Source organism: Rattus norvegicus, chromosome 3, assembly GCF_021556685.1.
Source record: "Rattus norvegicus strain SHRSP/BbbUtx chromosome 3, alternate assembly SHRSP_T2T, whole genome shotgun sequence".
NCBI classification, from domain to species: domain Eukaryota; kingdom Metazoa; phylum Chordata; class Mammalia; order Rodentia; family Muridae; genus Rattus; species Rattus norvegicus.
This window is the reverse complement of record NC_141536.1, coordinates 162,316,501-162,340,416: the sequence shown is the minus strand read 5'-3', so window position 1 is coordinate 162,340,416 and position 23,916 is coordinate 162,316,501. Positions and strand designations below refer to the sequence as shown.

Below are 23,916 nucleotides of genomic sequence, written 5' to 3'. Positions count from 1 at the left end.
AGGCTATAAAAAGAGAGCTAAAAACAGCTCTGCTTTCCTAGGGCCAAAGAAAGTGGTAAGCCCTGCAGGCCTGCATGGGTACAACTTGCAAGCTTGTATTTCATAAAACACACCAAAGCCTGCCCTGCAAGTGTGGACTTTCAGGCAGCCAGGGAGTTCTGAGGGGAGAAAGTCACTCATGAAAGGGCCCGTTGCCAGCATCAATAGGTCTATGGCAAAAGGGCCAGGCACAGTGGGTCATGCCTATCTTCCTGCATTTGGGAAGGTGGAAGCAGGAAGATCAGAAGTTGAAGATCATCTTTTGTAACACGGCAAATTCTAAGTCAATCTACAATACAAAGATAAGCCCCATCTGAAAAAAAAAAAAAAAGAAGAAAAGAAGAAGAAAAATATACAGAACGGCCGCTGAGCTTCAAGAGTATGGACGGACACACTGTCAGATCAGATATATAACATACCCACCGTGGCATACAGACATCTCACCATGGAGAAGATAGGACACTTACTATGCCCACCAGTATCCAGTGTCTCCCCTTCTGCTCCTTTTCTGGGGTGGGGAGTCCAGTTGTAGACTTCCCCATCTTCTGGGATTCTACAATCATAAGCTAGACTCCACTGACTGCGCACACTGTGGTGAGTTACCCAGGCTGCCTATTATGGCAATATAAATGGTATTTCAATTTACATGAATCACATAAAAGATGGCCTAAATTATTAAAAGACACACAATATTGGTAACAGTGAGTGGGATAAAATAAGCTGTATTTCTCCCCTAGCATCCCGCCTTGGGTCTGGGCACTAATTTGTAGAACTCTGGAGGGAGCCATGCTGGAAATATATGCGGTGCAGACATCACTGGTAGAACAGCAAAGTCTCACGGGTAAAAAAATCAAGGCATTTTGCAAAAACAGGCCAATCCTCTTCGCCCCACTCTGGGCAATTTACTTCAAGAATTTTATTGAAAATAAATTCGATTTGAGTAATTACAGGAGATAAACCATGTTAGTGCTTGCCTTTCCCCTGTACTAATGAATTAGAACACACAAAAACCTCAATAAAAATGATGGGAGGCTTATGAGCATCGTTCAGATTTTTCCCAGTCACTTTCGTTTCATAAAACTGCCATTTCCATTAAAGCGTTATGTAAAAGATGGGATTTTATCCCACAAACATGCATATTTATCACCAATGAACTTAAGCATTGCTTATGAAATACAGTCAATTTTACAAATGAAATCTTCAAAAGTTGTTTTTTTTTTTTCTTTTAAGAGATTGGAAGAAATGATTTGTGTCTCCAGAGTGGGAACACATCACATCCTTTAATTACTCTCTTCTTCTATGTCCTCTGTCCCTTGATCCAGATGTCTGGGTGAAATTAGAAACTCCACATCTCCCAGCAAGAATGAGTGCAGAGAAGCAACCCCAACCTGGAGTCGATTCCCAGTGTGTTTAACATTCTCTCCTTCTATGTAACAGCTGAATGGATTCCTTCTTCCCCTGTTACAGCTGGGTGCACCTGCACTCATTTATTACGGTGGATAAAGATGCTCATAAAACAGCATAACTAACAGAATATAAACTCCTCCACTCGTTCTTGGAGGGCTTAGATCCAGGAAAGCAAGGTCTAAACCACCTGTACCCTCCCGAGGCCCTGTGGCTTGCCTCTCTGTCTTTTTTAAATTACTTAAGAAAGATCCAAACTCCACCTGAAAGCACAGATCACAGACCCAAAGAAATGAGTATGTTTGTAACAGGAGACAGGTAGGGCGAGTCTTGTGTCTCAGATCACAGGATGCAAACTCAGACTTAAAGCACTATCTTGAAGTTCAAGGGAGAAGGCTCCAAGTGCTGAAGTTCTCTCCAGAGACAGTGAGATTCAAGGCTGAGGCAAAGGACTGTGAGTTCAAAGTCAGCCTGAGCCACACAATGCACACCAGGAAATTCTAGGCTACAGAGTAAGGTCCTAACTCAAACAGAGCAAAATGAGATGAGAAGGCTGGATGAATTTACCAACCAGAAAATATCCAGGTGATACCTGAGTGTTTCCCCGAGCTTTACAAGGTCTGAACACTTTTGGTGACTGTTGCCCAGAGAGCATCATTAATACAGAACTCCTCCTGTGAAGAAATCCAAACACCAACTTCACAAGACAGCAATGTGAGAGAAAGTTCACGGTTTGCATCTACACAGGCCACAGTGAGAAGTCCACAGGGGCTTGGGCCCTGCCTGGGCCTTTCTCATCTGCAGACTTAATCCTGTGACTTAAGACTCTGTGTTGTGGTTAAGACCACATGCTGGAAGAGGAAAAGACTTTATTTTTAACACAGCAATTCTATTCTACTAGTACATAAAGATGAACTTTTCTAATATAGCTGGATATGATGGCTCCCTTTTCAATCCCAGCTCTCAGGAGGCAGAGGCAGGAAGATCTCTGTGAGGGAGTTCAAGTTCAGCCTGGTCTACACAGCAAGTTCTGCCACCCAAGGCTACATAGTGACACCCTGTTTCACAATGAATACATAAATGAATCCTAAGTAAGACTCCAGGAAGGAAATAGGAAAGGAAATCCAAATGACTTGGCTGACTTCAGGAAGAGAATCAGTAATGAGCTGGACATCATGAGAATTCGAAGCCTGTGGGCTAGGCAGGGTTCTGAAGAAGGGGAGCCTAACACCCAAGAAGCCCCTGGGCCTGTCCCCAACACTGAAAAAAGACACAGAAACAAAAGTAGAGACATCTGTCCTGCTGAGGAGTACTGCCGACAAGATGCAAGGACAAGAGCCAGGAGGGCTGAGTGTAAAAGACGCACCCAACGAAGGGTCATCTGCTGAGCACATGGGGAACTCCTGAAACTCAACAGCAAGCAAGCATGCCGCCTGGTTTAAGTGACAAGAGAACTTCAGGCTGCATAAAGACGGACAGAGGGGAGGGCTCAGAAAAACACAACAAGGTGTCAACACGTCTTCCTGGTGTGGCTAAAGTCCAATGCCAAGCACCAAATGTGAGGAGGACTCCAGGGCATAAGACTTCCATTAGCACTTCGGGGAACATGGTCTATGCAGCCACTTTGAGAGACAGGTATTTTTTTCTCTTTCTTTTTGTGGTTCAATTCAGTCTTGAACTGAGGGCCTTGCACATGCTAGACCAGGGCTCTAACTCTGGGCTGTACTCTCAGTCCAGCTGGGTGCCATTCTTCTCCCTGGTATTCCCATACTGTACATGAAGGTTTAACAGCCTTACCAGAACAATGTCCACCACAGAGGCAAAACAAAGAAAGTCCTTCAGAAGGAAAATATGATAAACTATGGAATATCCAGGTGCAGATAATATTTACTATACTACTACTACTACTACTACTACTACTACTACTACTATGAGGAGGGGGGGGAGGAAGAGGAAGAAGAACAGGAAGGGGAAGAAGAGAAGTGATAAATCCAAGGAAAGGCAGGGCAGACCTAAACTCATTTTCTAAGTGACAGTCACTGTGCGGCATTCTGGCACGAATGTAACTATAGAGAAGACAGGTCCTGGGCAGACAGTGAGCACATGCCAGCCGCCAGCAGGCCCCAGGGTAGACAACGAACTTCAGTGGGCAGCTGCACTGCTGGGAGCTCCCTTTTCTGCAGTCTCCCACGAGCCACCATTGTCTACAGAAAAGTCATATTTTATAAGAGACGGCATAGCACGTGCATCCGCGTGTCCAGTCCCAGTCAGCACGAGGATTCTGAATTCAAATGCACAGACACAGGTGCCCAGGGAAGAGTCGCCCACCATCTGTTTGGCCTCTCCTCCTCTTCTAGAGCTCATGAAATCCTAATTTATGAATATGCATCTTTTCTGTGTAATTTATCTCCTGGTGTGTTTTCAAGCCTTTGAAATTCTCACTGCATGTACTACCACACAAGTTACACACCAACCTGACATGTAACATACAGGGTCTCAGCCTTCTAGACAGAAGCTTAAGTTATTAGCCTGGCTGCAGCTCAAGATGGCACAAAAGGCTGCATCAGTTTCTTCTCCTACAAATACTTCCCTCTCCATGACCCTTCAAACAATAAGCGGTCACGATCACTTCAACCCTACAGAGAGCCTTCAGGCAGAAGTAAAGACTTGTGATGGATGCTACTGGGACAATAAAATGGTCCTTGAGGTCTCAATACCATAGACTTTGTACATGGGAAAATAGATTAAAATTGGGAGACATGGGCCTTCTAAAGTCAAATCTGCTACTGACATTTATCCTGCCATAGCCTGTTTTCACTGGATACCAAGCCCTGCCTGCTGCTCTCCCTACCTGACTGCAGTGCTTGTATTTGTTCCACTAGAATGGAAACCCCAATTGCATGATTCTGCCTCTTGCTCACACTGGTGGTCAGCACCTACAACAGTTCCAGGAGCATCACAGCAGCTCAGCAAGGCTGCAAGAGGAGGGTCAGGCCGAGGACCCCCAAGGCTGCAAGAGGAGGCCCAGGCAGAGGACACCAAGGCTGCAAGAGAAGGGCCAGGCTGAGGACCCCAAGGCTGCAAGAGGAGGGCCAGGCAGAGGACCCCCAAGGCTGCAAGAGGAGGCCCAGGCAGAGGACCCCAAGGCTGCAAGAGAAGGCCCAGGCCGAGGACCCCAAGGCTGCAAGAGGAGGCCCAGGCTGAGGACCCCCAAGGCTGCAAGAGGAGGCCCAGGCCGAGGACCCCAAGGCTGCAAGAGGAGGGCCAGGCCGAGGACTTCAAGGCTGCAAGAGGAGAACCAGGCCGAGGACTTCAAGGCTGCAAGAGGAGGGCCAGGCAGAGGACCCCAAGGCTGCAAGAGGAGGGTCAGGCAGAGGACCCCAAGGCTGCAAGAGAAGGGCCAGGCAGAGGACGCCAAGGCTGCAAGAGGAGGGTCAGGCTGAGGACTTCAAGGCTGCAAGAGGAGGGCCAGGCCAAGGACCCCAAGGCTGCAAGAGGAGGGCCAGGCAGAGGACACCAAGGCTGCAAGAGGAGGGTCAGGCCGAGGACTTCAAGGCTGCAAGAGGAGAACCAGGCAGAGGACCCCAAGGCTGCAAGAGGAGGGCCAGGCAGAGGACCCCAAGGCTGCAAGAGGAGGGTCAGGCAGAGGACCCCAAGGCTGCAAGAGAAGGGCCAGGCAGAGGACGCCAAGGCTGCAAGAGGAGGGTCAGGCCGAGGACTTCAAGGCTGCAAGAGGAGGGCCAGGCCAAGGACCCCAAGGCTGCAAGAGGAGGGCCAGGCAGAGGACCCCAAGGCTGCAAGAGGAGGGTCAGGCAGAGGACCCCAAGCTGCAAGAGGAGGGCCAGGCCGAGGACTTCAAGGCTGCAAGAGGAGGGCCAGGCAGAGGACACCAAGGCTGCAAGAGGAGGGTCAGGCCGAGGACTTCAAGGCTGCAAGAGGAGGGCCAGGCCAAGGACCCCAAGGCTGCAAGAGGAGGGCCAGGCAGAGGACCCCAAGGCTGCAAGAGGAGGGTCAGGCAGAGGACCCCAAGCTGCAAGAGGAGGGCCAGGCCGAGGACTTCAAGGCTGCAAGAGGAGGGTCAGGCCGAGGACTTCAAGGCTGCAAGAGGAGGGCCAGGCCGAGGACCCCAAGGCTGCAAGAGGAGGGCCAGGCAGAGGACCCCAAGGCTGCAAGAGGAGGGTCAGGCAGAGGACCACAAGGCTGCAAGAGGAGGGCCAGGCAGAGGACCCCAAGGCTGCAAGAGGAGGGTCAGGCCGAGGATTTCAAGGCTGCAAGAGGAGGGCCAGGCAGAGGACCCCAAGGCTGCAAGAGGAGGGTCAGGCCGAGGATTTCAAGGCTGCAAGAGGAGGGTCAGGCCGAGGACTTCAAGGCTGCAAGAGGAGGGCTAGGCCAAGGACCCCAAGGCTGCAAGAGGAGGGCCAGGCAGAGGACCCCAAGGCTGCAAGAGGAGGGTCAGGCCGAGGACTTCAAGGCTGCAAAAGGAGGGCCAGGCCGAGGACCCAAGGCTGGGCTCTTTCCCAAGTATCCCTTGGAGTATGACTCGACCTTTAACCTCGCTACCTTCCTGCAGGCCCTATTCTACATGTTTGCTTCGGCTTCCATGGACTGCCCATCTATCATCACATCTAGGCCATGAACAAGGCATCACCTTGCAAGAGATGAATGACAGGCCGATGTGAGGTTTTCTATGCTGCTGAGTGTGCTACTGGCATGGAAGTCCTTCCATGTGTATGCTGTTCTCACGAAACGGTCTGTATTAAAAATGTTATTGTCAGAGCTCTTCAGTTTTTAAAGTTTCCTTCCTTCAAAACACAAAGAAAGAACAGGCTTGGTGTACTTGGCTGTGATCAAAGGAGGCTAAGGGAGAAGGATGAGGAGCTTGAGGTCAGCCTGGGCTCCAAAGTGAGACACTACTAAAAATGAAGGAGCACGGGGAGAGATAACAGGAGGTCAGGCAGCATGTTCACCGAGGGTCAGCTCTTCAACAACTGTGAACTCTCCAGCTGGTTTTCCTAAATCTACCTTTTGATCAATCATTAGTTCACACATTAACTCATTGTGTTGGAAACAGAATGCAGGCAGTGGCAGCACACATCTTTAATTGTGGCATTCAGAAGGCAGAGGCAGGCAGATTTCTGAGTTCGTGGACAGCATGGTCGACAGAGTGAGTTCCAGGACAGTCAGGACTACACAGAGAAACCCTGTCTCAGACAACAGCAGCAGCAGCAACAACAACAACAACAACAACAGGAAAGGAAGGAAGGAAGGAAGGAAGGAAGGAAGGAAGGAAGGAAGGAAGGAAGGAAGGAAAGAAGGAGGGCGGGAGGGCGGACGGGCAGGAAGGCAGACAGACAGAAACAGAGAGGACCACGGTCTTCCCATGGACCCACATGTTCACAGAGGTCCAGGTTCTCATCCAGAGTCCTAACCACGCCCCACCTTTGTTTCCACTAAGCTTCAGTAGTGAGAGGTAGCACCCATTTCCCACCTCCACCTCTGCTCATTATACAAACGCCATAATGTGTGTGGAGTTTGATACAACACCCCGTAACATCGACACGTGTGTGAGTGCATGCACTCACGCACATCAGTGGTTTGTCCGCTGGTCACCAGTGGCCCCCTGACTCCTGAAGGATGTCACTAAGAGAGCACCACAGCCCCAGCAGTGTTTCCAATGCCTGTGCCAACACTGTGATGCCTTAATCCACATGCCAGACCCCACGCTGGGCAGTGCCACAGAACTCCCCTGAGGAAGTGCTTAGTGCCCTTGAGGAAGTCACAGGCAGGCTCCCTAAACAGCAGAGTAGGCAGGATGTTAGGGGGTGTGCAGAGTGGGGAACAGAGGGAGCAGGTAAAGAGGACCAAACAGGAAGAAACCTGCCTGAGACACTGTGCCCTGTGGGGACTGGTATGGGGTCTTCCAAGAATGAAGAAGACCAAAGCCAGGAGATGTATGCTGAGAAAGTCTAGGCTAGGGAGGGTAAACAATGGTATTCTTGACAAAATTCATCTAGCCTTGCAGGAGCTGAGACCAGAAGGCTCAAGCAGAGGTAACAGAATGTGCTAATGTCCTGAGGTTAGCTGGCCAGAGCTGAGGGCAGGGTGAAGAGCGGGGCAGACCCTCAGCAGGACCAGACCTGCTGGGCTGGGTGCCCAAGCACCCCACAGGACTCCATACTCACCACAACACTTTGCAGGGGGCTCTGGTAGCCGGTGGGACGGTAGTGCTGTCTCTCTGCCCAGTCGGTGTGGACATCCCCAAGGAACAACTCCTCGACTAGATGAGGTGCCAACCCAGGCTGCTGTTGGATGTGACGTTGCAGGCACAGCAGACTGAGTTCATGCATGCTGAAGCCCAGTGCCACCATGCAGTCACCTGGGACCTGGGAGCTCAGAAGTTCATACAGTGTCCCTGGCAGCCAGGCCTGGCCTGGGGGCAGCCGTCCTGTGCAGTCCTGACCAGCCTGGGTCTGGTTGAGGCGCCTGGCTATGTCAAGCAGGGCGTGGTGGCTGTGAAAGACTATACCCACCTTGTGCAGATGGTAGTCGGCCTCGGTGGCACCCGGGGTGACCCAGGAGGCCTGGCGCAGATGAACTTTGCCCTTGATGAGCAGTGAGTGGGTAGGCTGCTGGCAGGAGGGGTCCCTGTAGTAGAACTGGTAGGCTCGGAAGAGGTGGTTGGAGTAGAAGGTGTAGGAGCGGGTGAGGAATTCTGGCCCTGGGTAGACCCGAGTTAAAGACCAGCCTGGTCTACAGACTGAGTTCTGAGACACCCAGGGCTACAAAGAAAACCTGTCTGGGGTAAAAAAAAAAAAAAAAAAAAAAAAAAAAAAAAAAAAAAGAAAGAAAGAAAGAAAAGAAAAGAAAAGCAACCACCAAAGTATCACAACCACTATGTTTCACTATATTTGAAACAGCATGGGCTGAAGCCCAATCCTATGGCTCTTATTTTGAAATAGTCATCTAAAGAACCCTACATATAGACGAAATTGTTTCAAAGAAATTTTAGACCCAATATATTCTAAACTAATAAAGTACCCTCCCCAGCATCCTCAGGAGACAGGAGGCTGCCAAGCCATGTCACACCCATTATTACAGCAGAGGAATCAACACCCAGAGCTGTCACTGGCAGGGCCATCACAGGGACCTAGGGCCAAGTTTGCAGAAGCAGATGACAACCCCTGCGGGAGGCTCACCTGACTCCTAGCTTCCTGGCCCTCATACCACCTGCCTCCACAGGTGGGAGAACTGGAGTGCAGCCTGCACTCTCTGAGCTTTAAAGGCCTGTGATCAGACTCAGGAAACTACCTAGAAAACACAAGGTGTGAGGCAGGAGGGGCGGCCCAGAAACAAAGGAGCTCAGACTTTAGACTAGAGAGAATTCTCATGTGCAACACATGCACTACATCTGACTAAGGATTATGACGCAGCCATCGGAAAGAACTGTGTCTGAACAGAATGTTGAAAAACACATCGCTCATAACTAGCTGATACAGAAAACACAGAAAGAGGCTACATTAAACTCCTCTGGTGAGTGAGGGAAAACAGGAAGTGCAGGCTGGCAGCCAAGGAGTAAAGACACCCTAATTACTCAGTGCACTACCTCACTACAGAAAGGTCCATATTAAAGTTAGCGCCTACCAACATGCAGCTACCCTGTACCTGGAATTTACTCCATATCTGGCTATTTCTATGTTTTCTACATAAAGAAACCTCCTGGGCCAGACATTACAGCACAGCTTTAATCCCAACACTGGGAAGGCAGAGGTGTGTGGGTCTCTGTAAGTCTGAGGCCAGCCTGGGATACACAGTGAATCCTAGTCTCAAAGAAAAGCTATGTAGTGTGGAATGCTTCTCCAAGAAGCCTCATTCCCAGAACATCCTGTGAGTACAGAAATATTGTCCTAATTCATTGGCTGCACAAAACCAACAGACTTAATAGTCATTGTAATATAATTTATAAAAATCAAAACATGTTCAGCACAGCTGTGGGCTCTGTAATTCTAGAACTTAACTTCAAACTTTGACAGAAATTGTTATCAGTATAAGAGATACCCTCACTTACTAATGATACACACTGTTCAAATCAGTGTAGTGGACTATGCCTGAAAGTGCAGCACTTGGGAGGCTGAGGCAGGAGAACTGCTTTGAGTTCTCAGCTAGCCTTGGCTACAAATCACACCCACACCACACACTCACAAGGCGGGGGACAGAGAGACACAGAGAGACAAACAGATTTGCTGTGAGATTCTGGGCTTTTCGAAATAGAAAAATAGCTGCATTTATACATACAGCATAACCCTTTACACTTCCTTAGGACATCCAGCAGGACAGACCCAATGGAAGCTGAATTTTATATATCCATCCCCAAAAGATCTTTAAAAAAACTATTTTTCCTGTTTATAATCTTTACCCCATCAACTAACAAACATCTAGTGATTTTTCTCTATATAAAAGACCAAAATCCATGTTCACTATGACCATATCGAGCAAACCATTTCCTGTAAACACAGTCTGTGTGCACAGAGGGGCCACTGAGGGATACCTACCTGAGGGACTGAGTAAGACTGCAAAGCACCAACTTCTCTGAGTTGCAGCCACTGCAATATAAATAGTGGTTCATGGTAGTTTCAATCTCTCAGGCTGCAGGACACACCCAAGTTGCCCCTCTTTGTTACAGACAACACAGCCCATTGAGGACATGGCTGGTCTTCTGTGTCTCTACTCAACTGGATTTCTCATTTCACCAATGTGAGAAAGGGTAGCATGTAGCTGGTTGGTTAGAATAGATTCTGATCTGGTTTCCCTGTTACTGAAGAACCTAAGTAGCCATTTCAGAGCCCTCCTCTGCTTTGGGAAGTATGCTCATTTTTTTAGGCTCTGCTCAAACACCTATTTTATAAATGGTTAGGGAATCCCTCCAACCAGGAGAGATTCCTCTTTATTATGCTTTAACAAGTTACTGACTTCCATATGTCCGTATGTGGCTGGCTCTGTTTCTAGGCTTCCCAATCCACTATCCATTTTCTTTACATTTGTACTTGCCATACCTACTTAACTTCCCTGAGACCCACTCTCCCCATGTTGCCCTTCCCTGAGTCAGTTGCCTTAGTTCCTATCACCTGGTCACCAGCAGGTTCTTGAGGGTTCCACCCTCAAGACAGTCAGAATCTGTGTATCTCTCACCTTTCATTGCTGCTACTCTGGTCCATCGTACTTGTCCATCATACCTGTCCACCGTACCTGTCTCTCTTGCTCTGAAGGTCATATCATCACAGAGCTCCCACACCTAGTCCAAATCACCAGACATAACAGCCAGCCCATTTTTAAAATAAATCCCTCCAAATCTTTCTCATACCCATCACAGCACAATCTCACCTTTCCAGCAGCCTCCTTGTCTGTGCCCTTAAAAGCTCACCTTACCCTTCTGCCATTCAAGGCACAAGGCTGCTGCTATTCCTTGACCTCAGGGGCTCACTGCCACCTGCTCTGCATTTGTCATTCCCAGGGTCTAGAATATCTTCCCCCAAATATCTCAGGTTTACACCAGTTGTATATAGGTCAACCTTTCAGCTCGAATGTCACCAACCTCAGTGAAGTGGCTCCCCTAATGCCCTATTTAAAACGGAACCCTGAAGTCAGGATATAGATCAATGAAAATGCATAAGCCAACCATGGACAAGACCCTAAGTTCCATCTCCAGAACCTCAAAATCTTTTAAATATTTTAAAAAGTAAAAATAAAACAAAAATCTTTTTAATTTTTTAAAATAAAACACACAAATCAAAATAAGTAGAACACATAAAAAATAAAAAAGCAGAGCTCTTCTCAAATCCTTTAACTCATGCCTGTCTTCATTCAGCATTCATCTTCAGCTGACACAAGAGTCCAATTTTTCTCACTGAAAGATGAGCTCCATAAAAAACAAGGATTCCCTGCCCCAGCTCCGAAAAAAAGAAAAGAAAAGAAAAAAATAAAAAAACAAAAACAAAAAAAAAAAAAACAAGGATTCCTTAGGGTTTCCTCTACAGGAGCAGAGGCATGCTGCAGGCAGCAGGAACTGAACTAATGGTCCAGGCTCTGGGTTGGACTCTCAGGCTAGAGAGATGGGCACTACTGCTTCCCATGCAGAAGACTAGAGATAGAGCAACTGGTCTGCTGGAATGGAGGAGCCCATCTAGAACTAAGACTGAGAATGAGCATGCAACTGAGACCAACATGGACGATCTCTAAAGTTCAAGTGTGGCATGAGCCTGAGTCTCGAGGTCTATTATAAGCTTTTCAAACTAACGTACATTATTCTCCCAACACAGTTGATGTGTGATACAAGCTTGAAGGAGCCAGCAAATATTTTTGAATAGAGAATTATCAAGGTCATGTTTCAATTAAGAAGGATTTTCTGAACTAGGCCTGGTGGCACAGGCCTGTAATACCTGACAACCTATGAGGCTGAGGTAGGAGCAGAAAAGGCCTGCCTAGGCAGCTTAGAGACACCTATCTCAAAATAGAAAGTTCCCTTCCCTCACAAAGGAAGGCTGGGGATGAGGCTCCATGGTAGGGTGTGTGCCTAACATTCATGGGATCCTGTCAGTTCCCAGCACTAAAGAAATAAGAGTCTGTCAACTGTCTATGCAACAGTTCAAAGTATGACAGAAGCAAGAAGGCTGAGAACACAGTGCTACATTCTGAAGGGTGTGTGCAATGAACAGGCTGGCAGTTTACTGATTTAAATGGTCTCACTGGTGTAAGAGTAGGGGAAAAGGGAATCGAGGATGTTTGTCTAACTGAACAGAAAAGCATTCCCAAGACACAGGATCACACATAGGGGTAAGAATCACCAAAGAAGGTGAGGCTGGCTGAGTCTACGGTTTCCATGACAACCAGGTTGACAGAAGCTCAAGCCAGCCAAAAGAGCCAAAGAACCTCCTGAAGCCAGAGTAGACAGGGCACTGTGTGGAAACATGGTTGAAAGGGCAGGATAAGAAAAGCCCAAGGCCAGAGTCCTGTAAATGGAAACAGAGGCCAGAAGAGGCCAGCAAGTCTCCAGGAGAGCCAAGGACAAGTTCAGGTAGGTGTCCTGAACAGAGAGAAACCTATAATAGAGAGGACCCACAGAGGGGTAAGGAATGATTAGCCCAGTGAGGATGGAGGGAGAAGGGCTCTCTTCCGGGAAGGGCATCACAGGTACATCTGGAACAAGAATGGAAGAGACAGGAGACAGGAGAGGAGAGGAGAGGCCTGGGGAAGAATCAGGGAGCAAGAAGCCCTGGGTTGAATGAACACACCATGCCCAGTCAATGGGCTGTACAGAGCTGAGCACTGTGCCAAGCACAAGGCTTGGGGAGGAAAGCGACAGGCCCCAACTAACACTGTACACCAAGGAAAACACAGGGTCAAGTGTGAATCCTAGTATTGGAGCATGAGAGAGAGAGAGACAGACAGACAGACAGACTGACTGACTGACTGACTCAGAACTAAGCAGGAGAGCAGGGAAGATGTCTGTGTACAAGTCCTATGGCGAAGGAGAGCACAGGCTAGAAGAAAGATGACACTGATCAGATGGGAAATGACAGCCAGACTTCATCTGGTAAAGGATCCAATCTGTACCGTACTGGCCACCGGGCAACGTTAACAAACTTAAGCAAGATATGACCAGATTTGCATTTCTAAAAGTTGTACCAATGTGGAGAAAGACAGGCCTGAGACTGGAAGATCTGTTAGGAGCTATTAGTCAGCCAGAGCAAATCAGTCGGACCACAGAGGGAACAGGGTAGAGGGGGCCATGGCAGTCATGGCCTCTCCAGGCTGCTCAGCACAGATGTGAGTCCTGCTCAGTGAGCTAGCAGGAAGGGATGCGGGCAAGAAGAATGTGGTACCAAGGGCATGAATGCTACAAAGGGGAGAGTGTCCAAGTACCACAACTGTGGACGCAACAGGTACACCTCAAGCTGCCCTGAACTCGCCACCAGCTTCATGTCATTGTTCCGGGCACAACGCATACAGAACCTTAAGTTGCCCTCAACCCATAGGAGGGATGCTGCTAATCACCAGCTAACTCGCGCCACCCCGATTCTTTGCCGGGGCCGCACACAGGTAGGCTCAGGGATCATCTGGGAAAGGTCCATTTACTTCAGACACTGCTTCCTAGGCGCACTCACCTTTCCTGACTCACACTCTGTCAATCTTTGCAAGCTGAGGAAAGCTCTATCATTCATGACCTCTGCTGACACCCAAGAGGTGGTTGGAACCATGGCCTGCTCTCGTCCAGGGTTTCTGGGGAGGCAGTTATAAGTGCCAAAGACCCTGACAGAACGGGCTGATCTTCGCAAGAAGGGTTGGTGCACACGCTGCAGTTAATAGCCTCTACAGGACAAAAGATAAACCTAACACTGGGCAATTACACCTGAAGGAGTGACTGTGCTGGATGGATTTGTGCTTGCAATGTTCCCATCAGTACTCAAAGGACACAGGCTTCATTAAGTTGAACTAAGTAGCCTTTCTTGAATAGATTATTCAAGTCTACCCAATGAAGGAAAGCATGCAAGTCTTGTACATAAAATGTTTTAAAATGTCAGGGCTGGAGAGGTGGCCCAGCAGTTAAAAGCGCTGTTTATTCTTCAAGAAGACAGGGGTTTGATATCCAGTACCCACATGGCAGCCCACAACTCTTCTGAAACTCCAATTCCAAAGGATCTGACACCTTCACACAGACTCACATGCAGGCAAACACCACATAAAAATAACTAAATCTTTTTAAAAATTAAACAAGCTAAGACCTTCAAAACAAAAGAAATTACCCCAATGGCCATTCCTTCATAGCTGTAAACCTTCTACCTCACTCTACAGAGAATGAAACTGTGTGAACCAGCACTAAGGAACTATCAGCAGTGGGGGTGGGGAAAACATGTATTAAATATCCATCTAGAAAACCAATTCTAAACAGTGAGTATGTATTTTTAATATTATATATAAATAATAAAAAATTCCTTATGAGGCTATATATTTTAACAGCAGTGACTCCAGACATCCCACACACGGGAGGAACCCCAAAGAACCCAAGAGGGCCTGTTTCCAGTCAACAACAGCTCCTGATTAAAGAATGCATTTAGCGTTTTGAAAAATGGAAATTCTAGGAGGTATTTATTACCACCCCATTTCTTTCTAAGATAATCCTAGAATGACTGTCAAGTTCAGTGGGCAGAGCTCTCTAAGCCACTCCTGTTTCTGTAGCAGCACTGCCCGGGTCCCCGAGTAAATGCTTCAAAGAACCAGTGAACAAGGCCAAAGTTCTGAGTGTGATGTGCTGACCGTGCGTGGGCCTGGAAGGCCCTGAAATGACAGCAAACGAGACGCGCCGGCACCATAATGCACCCTTGTTTTAGTACAATTCAAGGTTCTTATTTTATGAAAGACTCCTCCTGACTAATGGAAGGCTCTCGTCTGTGTTCATCTTCTGTCATTTTGCAGACAGTCGTGCTCCTTCCAAGCCAGGTCAGCTTTCAAATGGCAAAGTTTCTACCAAATGAAGAGAGATGGAGTAGTCTGGGAGGAAGCTCTTCATCTTAAAACTCAAGTTTCTTCCTCTAACATTCTCCGGAACTTATTCCCTTGTCCCACCCCTCATTTCCAACTACTCAGCCTAAGACTGCAGGCGCAGAGTACATCTCTGTGGAAGAAATCATAATAATAAAAGATGGTGTTAATGCCACCTAACAGTCAGGCGGGCTCTCTAAGAAGCATTCGTTCAGACTAACTACTGTGACAAGTCAACACACGGGTGAAAAGTTACTAGGGAGCCGCCAGGCTGCCTGACACAAGCCCTTATGAAGAACCAGCCTGCCTTCCAAGTACAAGGCCAAGGACTGCACAAACATCTTTAAGAAAGATAAGAGAAAGCTGCCTTCTGGTTCATTGTTCTCCTAGGGATAAGGTTTCAGAAGTAAATAGTACTGTCAATGAAGATTTAAGTTTGACTCGAGCCCAGTAAACCTAATGCCACTCGCTTTTTTGATGAGCATGCTGGTTAATAATTAAATACATGAAGATGATCTATTCAGGATGGATTTAAACCACGGCCATAAAGAACCTTAAGCACACTGCTGACATTTTGTTGTGCTGTAAAGCACAGTCTGCCAACAGGACCCTGAAATGTTAAGGAAACCAGAGCTCTGACCCACTGAGCAAGCCGTGGAAAGGTAATTACTGAGGATAAAGACTAGATCCTCTTGTTGGGAGGCTGCTTCAGGTTTCTTCCCACCAACTCGACAACCTGAACCAACGAGTCTAGGCCTCTTCTCTCCATTCAGAAGACAGTGTCTACCCACGAGCTCGGAGTGCGCGAGTACCTCTGCCCAGGTACTTGAGCTGTTTCTGACTTCCCAAAGGTCACTGGCTTTGAACCAGCTTTTGCCAGAACAAGACAAGGAGGCCTCGGACCCAGCGAGGTGCTTAGCTAGCAAAACCGGCTATGACTTCAATAGAAATTAGAGTAACCCAAAATATACAAGACACCACACATCACAGGGGAGATCTGACAGGAGAGAAAGGAAAGACAAACCTTTGAGAGGTCGGAGGCAGACACAAGTCAGAGCTCCCAGGAGGATGTAAGAAGCAGTCAGACCCTACAAGGCCTGGATGGAGAAAAGAGAAGGGGACACTCCTCCCATAAGCTTCTGAAGTCTTTCGCTCTCTCAGAAAGTGCCCTTGTCTGAAGGAACTTCTATTCTGAACCCATAAAGATAGCTCACGAATATCAGGAGTGAAGGAAGCCCCACACACTCTGCTTTCCATTACCTTTTTCCTCGGGGGGTTTACTGTAATGCAATGTAGCATGGCCCACAAGACTAAAAAAAACATAGAAATGGATGGGCTGTTTTCTTCTGTATTTGTGTGTGCACGCGCGTGCACGTACATGTGTGTTCATGCATGTGTGTATGTGTATTACACGCGTGTACTTGTGTGTGCATATGCAGCTGTGTGTATGTGTGTGTACATATGTGTGCATATGCAGGGTGTGTGTGTGTGTGTGTGTGTGTGTGTGTGTGTGTGAGAGAGAGAGAGAGGAGAGTGTGTGTGTGTGTTGCTAGGGACCAAACCAAGAGCCCACTACCACCGACCTACATCACACTTTAGTTGTTTTTGTGGTGTTTGGTTCTATTTTTATGTTTTCTTGAGATGTAGCCCAATTTGATCTTGAATTCACAATCTTCCTGCCTTAGCTTCCAGAGTACTTAGTTTACAGACATGTGTCGCCACGTCCAGCCTATAGCACATTTAAATTTAACACAAATCACACAAAATTCCCAATATTATGACCAGTGCTAAATCCCATGGTAGTGTCTTCAACAGCAGTGAAAGACCCATGAGTCTCTGGGTGACAAGTACTTTGATTAGCTTGTAAATGTCATTCATTTAGACGAACCTCAGAAATCAGAGTCATCATTCTGGATAACATGAAGGAGCCCAGTTAAATCTGAAGGTTCTCACCCTCAAATGAATTCCCTTAACACAAAGAGCCAATTTACTGGGCCTCTCATTTTACCACCTCAGCACTCAGCTTAAAGCAAACAAACCAAGAAACTGAACACCCCAGTTGGGATTGGTGGTGCCACATACAATCCCAGCACCAGGGAGTTATGGCAGGAAAACCACTCGCTCCATACTGGCCTGAAAGCTTAGTGAGACTTCATCTGCAAGGCAAAGGCTCCACACTAATACATGGCTGGCACTCACAAGAAACACCCCCCAACCCCCATCAAGTTTCCACACATCCCTGGACGACTCTTCCAGAGTGAAGACATTCGGACACTAAACCCCTGGACTATCTCCTTGGCAACCAGTGATGTTGGCTGGAGAAGTGTCACCTTCTTAGCACCACCACCGACCCAAAGGTAAGAGGGCAAATGGCACCCTAGGTCACACACACTGAATTGGAAGAGCTGGAACACTCTCCTCCTTCAGAGGCAGTAGTGTATGGGGGCTTGGGGTATCAAGATCAGTCAAGTCATTACACCCAGTGGGTGTGTAGACCTGACACTGTGTACTAGCCAGTCTGGCCCTCTACTCTGACCCGCAACTCCTAACCACAGCATCTCCAAGAAGCAAGTACTCCGGCTTATAGACCTCCATGCACAGTACTGGCCAGGCCCGGACACTCCCACCCACTTCCCCCTTTCTGCCACTGGACCTTTGTAACCAGATTCAATGATACTCTGTCACCTCCCATTCCCTGGGAAGTTGTTTCCCCACACTCTCTAGTCTGGGTCACCTCATCTGCCCCCTTTTTCCCTGGATGCAAAGGAAAGGTGGGTGTCGGAGAACAGCAGCCGAGAAAACCAACTGACATGACAGCCCCTCCCTAAATTGAAAATATGTCTACGTAAAAGTGGATTCAACCTACTTGACTTTTCTGAACATCACCACTGATCTCAACATGCTCCAGACTTACATCAGCCTACAGGCCCACAGAACCCTATAGCACAAAGTCCATCTGATCCCAACAGGCTATCCAAAGATGTGTTAAACCAGCAATACCAGCAACGGGGAAGCAGAGACAGAAGGATCATGTCAGCCTGAGTGGACCTCAGACGGTGAGAACTACAGATCTCAAAGAGAAGGCCAGTGCGACAGTCGGCAGACAAAAGCACTGCTATGCCAGACGCCTGCGAATTGTCTTCTGACCTCCACACACTCACTGTGACACACATACCCCTCACACACACGATACATAAACACACAATAAATAAAAACACACGCCGAAGAGCTTCCGTGCATGTGCACCCCCCACCACAGAGATGGACACTCTGTAGACATGAGGGGATGCAAACACAAAACAATTATGCAGAGGTACAGTGATAACCAGATGGCGGCGGTTCACGGCTGTGCGGTCATGCACAGGTCCATAACCTGGAAAAGGATCAGAATTCAAATTCCCAAACAGTTGCTACCAAAGGCACACCACTTTCCTGTCACTACCAAGTGGGATTCCTGGTAAGTGGGGGAGGGGGGACCTCTGGTGCGGAGGATCCACATTTAAACGGATGCTTTTATTTAAAATCTGTTGTGTACGTGTCTGTGTGTTTGTTCACAAGCCTGCTAGGCTGCACCTGCTGGGGGTAAGAGGACAACATGCAGAAGTCAGTTCTCTCTTTTGACCATGTGAGTCTCAGGGATTGAACTAAAGTCCTCAGCCTGGGCAGCAGGAGCTTTTAAATGGTGAACCATCTCTACAGCCCAGGGTCAGGCGGCCTGAGGTTTGTGTTTCTAGGTTAACCGGAGGGCCTTTGCTTCCTTGTAAGTGTCTTTGCACACTCTGAACCTGGAAGGCAAGGTGGACATTCACAGCTATGAAGCATTTCCCAAGAGTTTGTGGGTACGATGGCTAAAAGTGTTTGAAAGTCCGAAATCAGGACTCAAAGGCGACGACTAGGTAAGAGCTGTGATCCTACGCTACTTCCCAACGGCAGAGAAACGGGTGACTCTCAGCCACCCAAAACCGTGAGCACCAGCTGTGGCCTACATGTAGGCAATACACAGAGGATCACATTGGCCAACCTGAAGCACACCTCCATTGAGTCCAACTTCATCCTTCCCTTCCCAGTACTTCCAGCCGCCTGCCGCCATCTTGCTTAGGTTGTTGAGCTTTATAGGCCTCCAGTGCCCAGTCTCATGACTCAAAATATGCAACGAAGCAAGGAACAGGCTGGGCACGGACCCTGTTGCTTTCTGGACCTTAAAATTAGTGAATAGAAATATGAATACACACATACACACACACTTCTGTGTGTATATACACATATATAGTACATGTATGTATACACACTATCTATAACATGCATATGCCATGCATACACATCTGTATAAATGCACTTTTTTAGTCACCTGTGCACGCCTGCGTGTATAAAGTTCACCTTTACACACAAATGTATACAAAAAGTGTACTACATAGAAAGTATGCACAGACTTCGTGGGCTGTAGACCCCCGACAGCTCGCTGCCCCGGGGGAGCTGAGGAGAAGAGTACTCAGGCCGATTCCATGCACTGACTCCACATGCATGCATTAGGCGCCTGGTGCATGCCGGCCTCAGGCGGACAGTGTCCTGCCCTCAGGGCGCGTCCCTTCCGGAGCCGGCCGCTGAGTGACAGCTCCCGGGCCGGCCGCCCGCTTACCTCGGAACTTGAGCTCGTGCTGTGGCTCGAGACTCAGGACCTGCTCCACCTTCGCCATGGTCCTCCCCGTCGGGGGCGGCGGCGCGGGCGGGGGGCGGCGGCCTGGGTGGCGGGGCACAGGGGCGGAGGGCGAGGCCGCGGTGCCGGGCGAGCTCACGGCACGCACGCACGTATGTACGCACGCCCCGACGCACGCACGTACGCACGCACGTAGCAGCTGCCGGGCTCCGGCAGTGGCCAGAGGCTACAGCGGCAAAATGAAGACTGCGCATGCGCACGGTTTTCTGGGCCACTGCGCAGGCGCAGCCGGGAGGTTGAGGGCGGAGCCTCCGTGGCAGTGGGCGTGGTCTCTCGAGGCTTGGGAGGAGGGGGCGGTCTCCAGCTAGACTGTTCAGTAAGCGCCTGTGGGGAAAACTGTTGTTAAGTGCTTTACTTAATAATAATAATTAACAAGAATAAACTTCCACTTTCTTCACGCACGTGTGGTGCCAGGCTCTACTGAGCCTGAATATAATAAAGTACTTATTATTCTTACAAACACAATGTTTACTTACGGGTTAGTGATATGTGCCAGGCCTTGTGACAGTTCATAAATAACAATTATAAAATATAATAAACTGGCAATTACTGTTTGCTTATTTCGTGCCACTCTGCTGAATGCTTTCAGTAACTGTCATAAATAAAAGCTACTCTGCATTCAGTGTTTACCAAACCACAGAGCACTACACCGAACCGTTTGCTGATAGCATTATTTGTTTATGCAAGAAATATTCAGAAATACAATAACCAGAAAACGACCCGCTTCAGACCTTGCTAGGACCTCACTGAGAGAATAAATTAGTTACACACATAAATCTCATTAAAAGTGTCTGGGAGCCTAGCTCAGTCTAATGCCCAAAATAAGCCCTGTATGCTCTTATTAGCGTGTGACTAGTATTTCATTGTGTAAACATATACTATGTAAAACAGACCCTAATAGCATCCTCATCAGACATTCGTATATGGGGTAAATATGGCTCTATATGGCAGGAATATCCATGTTGTTCATGAATTTCCCATGTTCTATATACCTGAGCTCGTTTTCCCAGTAAAAGTTTTCAAGGGGTAGTCTCTGTCTTTTAGCTTGTGCATCTAGTCCATTTATACTTATTATATTTGCTGGTGTACCCAGATTTATTTCTGCCACCTTATGTTGTTTCTCCCATTGGATGTACTGTTTCTTTGCCTCTCATTTCTTGCTCTTCAAGATTGGTTTTTCCTCTCAATCTGTTCTCTCCGTGTGTGTTCTGTTACTGCTGCTTCAGTGCTTTAACTTTTTAATGCGTGTAATGCTTTATGAAAGCCTAGCTTTTATGACATTTGTGTTCTGCTGTCTTGAAGTTGAAGGGCTGCAGTTCATCATCGTCACCCACTCCTCAATTATATGCCTTGTGCTTTTGAATGAAACACATTTCCCTCGGTCTCCGTTCTGTGTTTTGCCACACTGTCTGGTTTGTCATACTGTGAAATCTTGTGACTGGGCTTTCTGAATTTGGTGACTGAGTATCTTTCATCACACTCAAAGCTTTTCAGTCAATGTTTTTCTTACTTTTATTCCTTTTGTTGTTGTTGTTGTTGTTTGCTTGTTTGCTTTGTTTTTGAGACAGGATCTCTTATATTCCAGTCTGACCTTGCAGTCACTGTGTAGCCGAGGATAACCTCCATTCTCCTGCCTCCACCTCCCAAGTGAGGAATTCCAGGTGTTAGCTTCCACACCTAGTGCAAACAGGGCTGAAGCTGGTGTAAGGCTGCATGACAGCCAACCACTACCAACTGAGCTATGGCCTCAGTCTCTAATTCTTTGAAGTAGGGCTCACTATGTAGCACTGGCTAGCTGGAACTCACTATATAGAGACCAGGCTGGCCTCGAGTCACTTTACTTTTATTACTCTTATTGTTATTGTAAATTACACCTAACATGGCACTTCCCATATGCAATTTTCGAGAGTTAGGCCCAGTAATACTTCCCACTTTCCTGTTGCCTGCAACCAACTAACTCACCCATCCCGAACGTTCATCTTGCAAAGCCGAAACCCTACATCTCTTAAACGGTACAGTCCCTGTTGACAGTCATCATTCTGTTTTCCACCTCTGAATTTGAGTGCTCTAGGTACCTGGCAGAAGACAGGTCACAGTTTGTGACTGGGTCACTTAGCACTGAGGTCAGATGGGGGGTGTGGTGGGAGTTAAGGGGATGTGGGAAGGGAAGGAGCCCTATGCTTCCCTGGGACATAGTTTTGCCTTTCTTGCTGACAAAAAGTCAGAGTACCTCCACACAGATGATTGTCCATGAAGGAAATGGCCCTCTCCACAGTGGACTAAAGGAGGTAATTATTCTGAACCTAACAGAAATGACCGTGGCAGGGAACACAGACATAGTAGCTCTCCAGTGAAGATTCCATGTTCCAGTGAAGTAGTCACCCTATGGATTTTTTTTAACATAGCAACAGAACAAAGAAACTCATAAAATAATAATACTTTTCTAGTACATACGTGAGGACCTCAAGTAGGTGGGTTGCAACAGAATGGGGGAATCCTACTATAGGCCATAGATATCGTCTGACAGCATTCTTGGCCATTTGATTGGTAGAAACTAAGGGTCTGTTCATATGCTCATAAGGACTTAGCCAGGGGGTCACAGAAGCTGTTAGGTCAGGTGCAGAAGGCAGTAGGTAGCCTGTGGTGACTGGCTCTGGATCCACGACCTTCACCTCACCACCGAGTGTGTACCCATTCCATCAGCCTTGGGAGATATAGCTTCTATGTAAGAACTCTTGTTCACATGGTAGGGCCAAGATAACCAGAGAGTTAATGTGTGTTTCCCTGAAGGCGCCTGAGACAAGGATAAAAAAAAAAAAAAACCAGCAACAACGGGGTCCTACCATAGAGGCACCCTCTCACACCCCTTAGTTAGAACAGTGCACCTCAGACGGCCCCTTACAGCATCACTGACACAAAGCACAATCCAAATAAGGTTTCTTTTTTTTTTTCAAACTTAGTTTCAAGCTCTATTAATCTCTAAACCTTGTAATAAATTGCTTCCCTTGAACAATGTAACATAAAGCCACAGGATCATCTACACAGCTACCACCAAGCCACCTAAGTGTTGTCAGACGTGGGGGAGCACAAGCCGGCATTCAAGGTCCTCCTGGCCTACATCGTGAGTTCCAGGCCATCTAAGAGAACTCTTTTGAGAAGCGCACACCCATGGCTCGAGGCTGCGCTGCCTTTTTTCCTATGATTCTAAGTACTGAATACACTTATTGACTTTGCCTTTAGTCTGGCTCATCTTGAAATCCTTTCCTGCGCCATTGTCAAGCATATGGCTTTACCTGAGCAGAGGTCTCTGAGGGGAAAGGAAGCTCTTCAGGCTGTTGGCAGCAGTGCTGGCCTGTGTCTCCCTGCCACCACTGCTGACAGCATGAGGTCCCTCAGGGCTCATCCATTGTGCAGCATGTGTGACAATATCGTTTTCAAATGCCACCTCAGCCTCAGCCTCTCACTCTTAACATCTGGAATTCCGGTTGGCATTTTTATTCATGATGTTTTTGAAACCGTAGGCTGTTTTCCCGGTAGCGGCTTATAAAATGAGTCCAGCCAGTCGTCATTACCAGAATCTGGAAAGAGAGTGTAGGATGGGCGGAGATGCTTTCTGTTACTCGGGAAACTTCTCTTTGTGCTAAAGAGCTTGCACTCATATCTACATAAGGTGTCACGGGCATTAGCATAAGACATTTATTATTGGAGCACAGAGCAAAGAAGAGAGTGAGGAATAGAGGGAGAGGGGAGGGGAGCCAGTGAAGTAGTCCCAATTTTTCACGGCAGCCTTCATATCTCTCAAGATAATACACCGCCATCATGATGATTATTACTTATTGGATTTGGTCTTTCTATGTAGTTGGTTCAGAATCCACTTCATAATCCAGGTTGGCTTCAAACTCGTGATCCACCTGCCTCAGCTTCGTGAGAGTGGACATCCTAGTCTTGGACCACTACCCTCAGGTCCATACACTTGCTCGGGCCGCTTTTCTTCCCTCCATTCTTTCACTTACGCATTTACTTAGGCACAGGAGGCTCTTAAACGCTAGTAGATGTTGTACTGCATACAGCCCAAGCCTCTGGATTCCACCCTGACCTCTTGCACAGCTCAGATTGCAGGCCTCTCTTCTGGTCACCTGTGGACCCTTCGGCTGCTGGTAACCCTCTCGGATAGTTTATTTTCATTTGTCGCTTACTGCGCCTACAGGCTCTGCCTTGTTCCTTTGT

General features: G+C 47.8%; 1 protein-coding gene across 2 annotated transcripts in view; it reads right to left on the bottom strand.

The window, feature by feature from the left end:
• Vapb (VAMP associated protein B and C) overlaps positions 1–19,785 on the bottom strand; it is a 43,269-nt gene extending 23,484 nt beyond the window's left edge. The window contains exons 1-4 of one of the 2 annotated variants that reach the window (XM_087654144.1): positions 9,993–10,043; positions 8,640–8,751; positions 7,974–8,161; positions 7,626–7,745 (exon numbers count right to left, since the gene is read on the bottom strand). In XM_087654144.1, the coding sequence (XP_087510270.1) occupies positions 7,626–7,745; positions 7,974–8,161; positions 8,640–8,665 (334 nt within the window). In that variant the 5' untranslated portion in view covers positions 8,666–8,751; positions 9,993–10,043. 2 annotated transcript variants of the gene reach the window in all.
• Between the last annotated feature and the right edge of the window lie 4,131 nt (positions 19,786–23,916).